Here is an 8869-nt window from a genome sequence, read left to right on the forward strand (position 1 = left end):
TTTTTTTATTTTTTTTTTTTATTTTTTTTTTTTGTTTGTTTTTTTTTGACATTGTTATTAATGTAATGAAATATCAGTGGCATTGTCTGTGTGATAAGTAATCAAAATTACCTTCATGCTTCTCCCTTTAAAACAAGGGTGGGCAACATCTGGCCCCGCCAAGGCAACTGTAGGTGGGACTCAAAATTCAATAAATGTAGGAGCTTTTTTTTTCATAGCAACATAAATGTATATTAAGTGAATTATATTAAGTGAATGATGTTATAAATATCCAAATGGCCCTTGGCAGAAAAAAGGTTCCCCACCTCTGCTTAAAAGTATCTTGCATTGTAAACAGAATATGTTGACACAGACTATTTTCCCTTAATGTGTTAATATGAACTATTTGTGCTTTTGAGGTTTTAATGGCATTCTTTTTTATTAATACAGAAACTATATGCTGTCCACATACATGCTCCTCCTGTCTTTTGAAATGGACAATACTGGGAGATGAGAAAACAGGCCCAGACAAAGAAAACTTTTTGATTAGTAAGATGGTTATCATCATGGAATATTTTGGCTTTTTTTTTCTAGTTATTGTTTTAATGTCTCCTGATTACATCTCATTTACTCCCTACTCTGCCCAACATTCTTCTTATGACCTAGAAATAAATATTCTGATTACCACAAGCTGAACATAGTGTTAACACAGGTCAATTTTATCAGTGAATGAGTCATTTATCTCATGCATGTTTTAGACATTTTTCTAGAATAGCTATTTGAAATTCATTGTCCCTGAAGTTCTTAGACTTTTTCCTAGAACTTCTCAGATGTAAAGATTTTTTAACTTTCACATGTTTCCCAGTATAAAGCCCCTTCAGCTGAGAAAACATTTGTTTGTGATAGGAAGCTCAAAATAATTTCATTTCTTCAGAACAGATATCCTCATAGCTTCCATAGCCTTCAACCTCTTAAGCAGGGTTTTAGTAATAACACAAAACACTAAATCTCCCTCTATACTCCTCTGTTACTCAATGTAACCTGACCTAAAAACCAGTGAAATTCTCTCAATCCCAGAATGTGCCTTGTCTGATTTAACATCTTTTTAAACAGGTAAGATTTAAAACTGTTTAGAATAAGGTATTGAGATTGATGAATCCTGTTACTTTATAATCTGTCCAATCTTCTCTATTATTACTCAACTATTACAGTTGAATGCCTTGGCCAACAGAGCAGCTGGGAAGGGTTATGAAAATGAAAACAACTATGCCAACATTCGCTTCAGGTTCATGGTCACTGAGAACATCCATGTGATGTGGAACAGCCTGCAGAAACTCTTAGAAGGTAGAAGGATTTCACCTTGAATAGGCCAGAGGCCAGAGCTTTGCATTAATATATAATATATATATGCCTGATTTGGTGTAGACCATAAAAGCAACCGGATGAGCAGGTTCAATAGGTGATAAGGTTTTTGACTATAGTATGAATCCAGCTTACATAGTATGAATTATAGCAGTCTTGGTCTGGCAGAGGAGCTAAGATGTTCAGTTTCATAAATTGGTGGAGTCCATCTGGGTTTAGTTGCTGTGTAAATAATTCATCTCTATAGAATTATAGAGGCTGGTGTTTAGGAGTGTAGGTCAACATAAATTTAAATGAATTGGAGATTCATTGCATCATTCTCGGGGTGAGAAATCACCTCATTTAACCTACTGTAAGGAGTCATTCGGATTTCATCACTGTGCTGATGAAGGGGGTGAATTTAGACTTCAACAGAATGAAGCTAATGTCATACAATTTGGGTCATCTGTCATCACTGAAAAATAATTGGGGTCAAAGTAGAGGGAAGGCGAGATTGGGGCCTTACAGGACTCTTGAGTCTCAAACATTTCTCTCAAAGCCACTACCGAGGATTCCATGAAGTGCTATGTCAACTCAGGAAGAGATGGTGAAAATCTGCCGTCTTTAGTGAACTCTCTGTTCTTCCTCTCTTTTTGTCAATTTTATACTTATGTTATAGGCCAAGACCTCTCCCTTACATGACCCTTATCAGATCCTGTTTCAGCAGTCTGCATCCTATTTAGGATATTAGTGTTCCTCTTCCTTAAATCTCTTCTTTTTTTCTCTTTGTCCCAGAATATGTGTAGCAGAGAACAGGACTTCTTACTGATTTTTTTGAAGCAAAAGATTGCCCTCTGCTGGATAACCAGTGCAAAGTTCATGAAAAGTAACCTTTTCCCTTCCCAATGTGTTGAGATTGCACAAGGATGCAAGGAGTAGGTGAGGGTGTGGGAGAACAGACAGATGTTAGGGGGCTGCAGAGTTAAGATGAGTGAGTGTGTAAGTGTAGGTAGCTAGTTTTTAATATAAGAAAGCTAGTTATTAATTAATATAAGGTAAAGCGCAAAAGGGAACTAAATAATCTTATATAATAAAAGCCTAATATGCAAATTGTCCCCTCAAACAGGGAGTTCGACCTGGAGACTGGGAGTTTGACCACTTGCTATGATATGCACTGACCACCAGAGGGCGGTGTGGAACATGGCGGGTTTCAGCAATCGGCTGCTACCTCTCACTGGCTACCTAGGGACGGGGGTGATGGGGACAGAGGTGCAATGAGAATGCAGGGTGTCTGCCAAGCTTGCTCTCACTCCCCCTGCTACCTTCCCCCAGGACACCAGGGCTCATGCACTGGGGAAGGCCCCTCCCAGCCGCCCCCCCACCCCCCGCTCAGGTGCCAGGCACCCCGGAGAAGCCCGACCCTGCACCTTCTGGGTGAGCCAGGCTGCAGCCGCTGGGACCACAGGGGCCGGTTGAGTTCCCTGTGGGTTTGCGCAGGGCCCGCCTGGCTTCCATGTGGCACTGCTGGGTGGCCCAGAGGCTCATGCTGCACCCTGGCCCACAGTGTCTGGCTGTGCTCACCACATTTCCATGTGGGGACTCAGGTGCTATGACTCAGGCAGAGGGGGGTGTGTGAGGGCCTGGGGGTCCAGGTGCTGCCCAGGGCCCAGAGGTCACCTGGGACCTGCCCTTCCACACCAGACGCTCACGCTTCGATCGCTGCCCAGGCCTAGGGACCGCACCTGTGCATGAATTTCGTGCACTGGGCCTCTATTAAGCTTAATAAACTGGAAAGCTGATGCAGGTAGCAGGGCATCATTCCATCTAGTTTGCTGGGAAACTATAGAGTAAACAAACTCATTCACATATTCCAGGGGACTGCAACTAGGAGACCTAATTCTCACAATGGACAGGAAAATCTCCCCAGGGATGCTGCAGGGCAAGTACTAAATTAGCAGAGAGGCAGGAGGGGAAATTCTTATGATGCCACATGCACAGTAAAAAACAGATGACTGAGAGCCAAGGCGAGGGCATAGGAATAAATGTGTTTTTGAATAAAAGGAGATGTGAGTGTTTTCCTCTGGATACTGACTCATTCTTCTGGCTCTTCTCTTAGAGATTTTTGTTGGCTTGGGGGTAGATTGTACAACTCAAGAAAGAAGGGACTGGCTCTGGAAGCTATGGTAGACTCTAGCCCTAATCCTGTCCCTGATTCACTGTGTGGTTTCTAACTAATCATTTCACTTTTCTGTGCCTCAATTTCCTCATTTACAAAATTAGGATCCACTTTTTCACCTTTCTTGGTGAATAAATAGAGGTTATTGTGAATTTCAATTTCTGCTTCTGTAACAGGACAACCAAGGAATTCAGGCTGCCTGTCACTACTTCAGCCAATTAAGCAGAGACAGAGTTGAATCATATATGAGCGTTTATTCCAATAATGCTGGCATTATGGGATAGCAGCAGGTAATCCACAAAAATCTGCTCTCCATCCCACCATAAGCCAGCTGTTTATATTGGGTAGAAGGACAAAGATTATGTGGGAAAGTAGGAATTATAGGTATGGGAAAGTGGGCATGGAATATTCATTACAGGTTACAAGTCATGTGGGCTGGAGAGAGGGAGTCACAGAGGGCGGGTGCCCCCAGGTGTTCCAGGAACAGATTACAGGGGCTAGGGTTGTAAAAAGCAGGTGCCTCCAGGACTAGATTGTCTCAGCATTAAGGTTGTAAATGCCTAATGATAGGCAGTTCTCAGGACAGGAAGGTGGACTGCATTCTCATATTAGCTTCCATGTCCCAGGGTGTACAACTCCCAGCCAAGTGAAAATGTGCTTTCTCTAATCAGAACAGAACCATCATGGTTAACAGAGCATGATTAATATTTCCTATAATTGTAGCTAATCCCCAATATTCTATTTCTGCCCCTGACATTTCCCTGTCTACCTTAGTTTGTGAATTGAAAACTCCAACAGTGAGTGAGTTTCTTAGTGGCCTGGAGAGCTCCAGGTGGTTGAGACACATTAAAACTATTATAGATGCTGGAATTTTCACTGCAAAGGTAATAATCAGGACTTTTAAGAACTTGTACTGACTTTAACTATGGGATCTCTTGAGGTAGCCATTGTATCATGGTGGAAAGAATACTGAAAAGAAACTTAGTTTCTAGATTCCCCTCTGCTACTAATTCATTGTGAGCCCTGGGCAAATCTTTTCCAGGCCACAGTTTCTTCATCTGTAAAACAAGGTGGTTGGACTAGAATATAAAGTTATAATTTTTGTAAGATCCACAGAACTCTTTGGGAATAGACCTGACCTGGGCCCACAGCGCAGCAGCAGCCCCTGCAACCACTGCTGATCTGGCTCTGCCTCGATCCCTGGCCCCTCAGCCTGCTGGTCCGGCCCTGCCTCACTCCCTGGATCCCTGGACCCCTGGACCCCTGGACCCCTGGACCCTGCAGCCTGCTGGTCCAGCCCTGCCTCACTCCCTGGACCCCGCAGCTTGCTGGTCTGGTCCTGCCTCCCTCCTCTGCTCTTGAAGCAGCCACAGCTACTGCTGATCAGGCCCTTCCCCAGCGCAGGCGTCATGGAGGCCCCTGCCACCCCGCCCCCCATGCTGCTCACCCAACCTCCTGTCCAGTTGACCCAATAGGGTGTCCCAGTTAATTAGCATATTTCATATATATATGCATAATATGCTAATTAGGCCAGATGTCCTTCCGGATGACCTTCTGCAAGGGAAGCCCAGGTCCTGGGTGCCAGAGGTAAGCCAGTGCAGGCAGCCAGGGAGAGGAAGGCCTACTCTTGCACTAATTTCATGCATCAGGCCTCTAGTATATATATAATCACTATTTTAGCATAGACACCTCTAAAAGTCTTATAATACAAGCAGGTGAAAAGATGGTGAGTCCTAGCTATCCTATTAACACTAGCATATTGAATTTCTTAGACCTGTTTTTACTTTTTCATTTTGTTTCTTTAGAGTTGTCTTTTTTTACTTTTCTCTCTTTTTAAATCTTTCTTCAATAATTGACACAGAAGTTTCTCTTACCTGGGTTTTATTTTTGCCCCATTGCTACCACACTCCAGGTAAGAGAGAGATTACTAGGAATCTTTGCCCGGAGCAGGTGAGAAGTTATTGAACTAGAAGATGCTTTTTAAAAAGATTGATACAGCCCTAACTTTGATAGATAGATAGATAGATAGATAGATAGATGATAGATAGATGATAGATAGATAGATAGATAGATAGATAGATAGATAGATAGATAGATTAGAGGCCTGGTGCATGGATTCGTGCACTGGTGGGGTCCCTCAGCTTGGCCTGCAGGGATCAAGCTGAAACCAGCTCTTCAACATCTCCCGAGGGATCCTGGATTGTGAGAGGGAGGTTCTCGGGTGACGGACCCTGGAATTCGGCTCCCTCCTCTCTTCTCCCAATATTATGTCACTTGCTCTCTGTATCTGTCTCGTTGCTTTCATCTCACTTTACCCTAAGTTTAGCAGTAATTGACAACTTGTGAGCATTTAGCTGCAAAATGCAATTATTTAGCAAACAGGATTTACTTAGCCTGGAATCTAACTGACATAGGGCAGGACCCTGCTCAATGTCAGGCTCCCACCTAGGTCTTTTCTCCCAGGCAGAGTCCTTTGGCAGCGGGAACCTCCTTCTTCCCACCTGAGCTTCTCCTTCGCCTCCTTATCTCCCTAGAGGTTGCCCGCTAGGGCGACTGTCTTCCCAGAAGGATGGAAGCAGCAGCAGGGCAGGTTTCCCAGCCGAGTGGTAGCAGGAAAATTCGCTGCCTCCACTAGAAATATTAAGCAGATGGGCTGGTGTGGGAGCCAGATGTCAGGCCACAGCCAGTAGGTTCTGCACATCTCATCATTTAGCTAGTGGGGTCAAAAAGTTTCCGTGAGGGCCAAACCCACAACCTCTACAATGGGCTAGAGGCCTGGTGGGGAGCCAGACCTGAAGTGGGGAGCCAATGGGCTAGAGGACCAGTGCACGCAGTGGGGTCCCTCGGCCTGGCCTGTGGGGATCGGGCTGAAATCAGTTCTCTGACATCCTCTGAGGGGTTCTGGATTGTGAGAGGGCAGTTCTCAGGTGACGCACACTGGAGTCAGGCTCCTTCTTCTCTAGTTCCAGGTGCATCACCAGAGAACCGGAGAACCACAGCTGCCATGTCACTGCAGCTTGGCCCGGTGCATGAATATTCATGCACGGGAGGGAGGTCTGTCAGCCCAGCCTGCCCTCCTCAGAGTCCCTGGGAGTCCAGGGGCAGGAGGCAACCCAGTGATCAGGGGAAGGCAGTGCCCCCATCACACCTCTGCTGCTGCCACTGCTGACAGCACAATCCTCAGCCGGCTCTGGTTACCTGCACCTCGGGCCGCTGTGGAAGGCTAGGCAGCCTCCATCCAAGGCTTGCCTGCACCTCAGGCCAGCCCCAGGCAGCTCAGTAGCTGTCATCTGAGACTTGACTATGCCTTGGCCAGCCCTGCTTGCCTGAGCCTCAGTCAGTGGGGAGTGCAGGAGGACCCAAGGCCCCTGGTGGGGCTGAAGGGACTGGGCATCGCCATCTTGTGGCTGTGGGCACTGCCATCTTGTGAGGGTGTGATGGTCAATTAGCATATTCCCTCTTTATTACACAGGGTATTCTTATTGATTTCAAAGAGAAAGGGAGAGGGAGAGAGATAGAAACATCAATGATGAAAGAGAATCATTGATTGGTTGCCTCCTGCAAGCTCCACACTGGGGATCAAGCCTGCAACCCGGGCATGTGCCCTGATCGGGAATCAAACCGTGACCTCCTGGTTCATAGCTTGATGCTCAACCACTGAGCCATGCCAGCAGGGCCACATGTGGAAATTTTATACTGGAAATTTGGCTAGTGAAACTGAGAAACTGAATTATAAATTTTATTTAATATTGGTGAATTTTAATTTAAATAGTCACTTGTGTCTAGTGACTACCATACTGGGCAGTGCAGCTCTAGAGCTTTTACACATACAGATTTACATACTATTATTACTACTTTGTAAAAATGGGATTATGCTGTGCATATTGTTCTGCATATGATATTTTATACTTAAGGTATAATGACATTTTCCAGGTCAGTTTAGTCAGTTCATTCTTTTCAAAGACTATACCATCTTTCATTATGTGAATTTGCCATAGTTCCCTGATAATGGGCAATTCAGCTATTCCCAGTTCATTAAAAAATGCATTTTTGCACAAAATTCCCTTGAACATATATGTGTAAACATTCTTAGAAGTGGATTTTCAGAGTCAAAGAGTATGAATACTTCGAACTTTAACTAGACATGGCCAAATTGCCCTCCAAATAGGTCACATCAGTTTCCATTCCTACCAACAATACCTATTTCTCCACATTGCCAGTAATTATTATCATCAATTTATGTATTTATTTAATTTAAAAATATGTATATTTTTTATTGATTTCAGAGAGGAAGGGAAAGGGAGAGAGATAGAAATTTCAATTATGAGAGAAAATTATTAATTGGCTGCCTCCTGCATGCCCCCCTACTGTGGGATTGAACCCGCAACCCAGGCATGTGCCGTGATGACAAATCTAACTGTGACCTCCTGGTCTATGCTCAACCACTGAGCAATACTGGCTGGGCTCATCAATCTTTTTACATGTTTGCCAGTATGATAGATGATGCTTACACCCTAATAACTAAACATTGCTACAAAGAAATGTTGATTGGTACTATCACAGGTTTATGCTCCATAATCTTAGCTGTAGTTATGTAGTCTTAAAGCCACTTAGCAATCATTTTATGTGTCTCTGTTTGAGTGCTGTCCACCAAGCAGGTATTTATAATTTTTACCTTTCATGCTGGCTACTCCACTCTTACTCCCCTCTCCATAAGCACATGTAAGCCTGTCTCTTCATGAAAAAAAAATGAAGGATAGCTCTCATCTTCTACTATTATACTTACCAACTCTTTTTCTGTCTCCATCCTTGCTCTCTCATAGGAAATAGTATATCTTCTGTGTAAGATTTATCTCTTTACCTATATTCTAAATCGCATCCCCTCCTTCTTCAAGGAATCTTTCTTCTATATTTTCTTATCCTCTTCTAGCTATTCTCCTCTTGTCCTCTTTCCTCTTGGTTAAAACTTTCGTGAAAGTAATTGATCTTCCTTATTAGCGTTTCCTGAACTCCCTTCAGTCTTCAGTTCACTGTGATCCTATTTTCATACCATTACTACTATTCTTGCTGAGGTCACTAATGACACTGACCTGTCAAATATAAGGGTCATTCTTTAATCTTTGTTCTTATTTTTTTTTATTGCTTAAAGTATTACAAAGAGTATTACATATGTCTCCCTTCCCCCCCGCCCCGCTCTTGACAATCCCCTGGCCTCCCCTACCCCCCAGTGTCTTATGTCCATTGGTTATGCTTCTATGCATGCATACAAGTCCTTCAGGTGATCTCTTACTCCCTTCCCTCCTTCCCCCCAACCCTCCCCGGCATTCCCGCTGTAGTTTGACAGTCTGTTTGAGGCAGCTCTACCTCTGCATC

At 44.0% G+C, this 8869-nt stretch overlaps 1 protein-coding gene across 1 annotated transcript in view; it reads left to right on the forward strand.

Moving 5' to 3' along the window:
• Positions 1 to 1190: 1190 nt before the first annotated feature.
• The window catches only part of LOC102759827 (protein ZBED8-like), a gene marked incomplete at its 5' end in the record, with an annotated part of 39242 nt that continues 31563 nt past the window's right edge, over positions 1191 to 8869 (forward strand). The window contains 1 exon segment of the mRNA XM_015558833.1: positions 1191 to 1323. Within this exon segment, the coding sequence (XP_015414319.1) occupies positions 1191 to 1323 (133 nt within the window).

This window comes from Myotis davidii, unplaced genomic scaffold (genome assembly GCF_000327345.1).
Source record: "Myotis davidii unplaced genomic scaffold, ASM32734v1 scaffold1854, whole genome shotgun sequence".
Classification (NCBI taxonomy): domain Eukaryota; kingdom Metazoa; phylum Chordata; class Mammalia; order Chiroptera; family Vespertilionidae; genus Myotis; species Myotis davidii.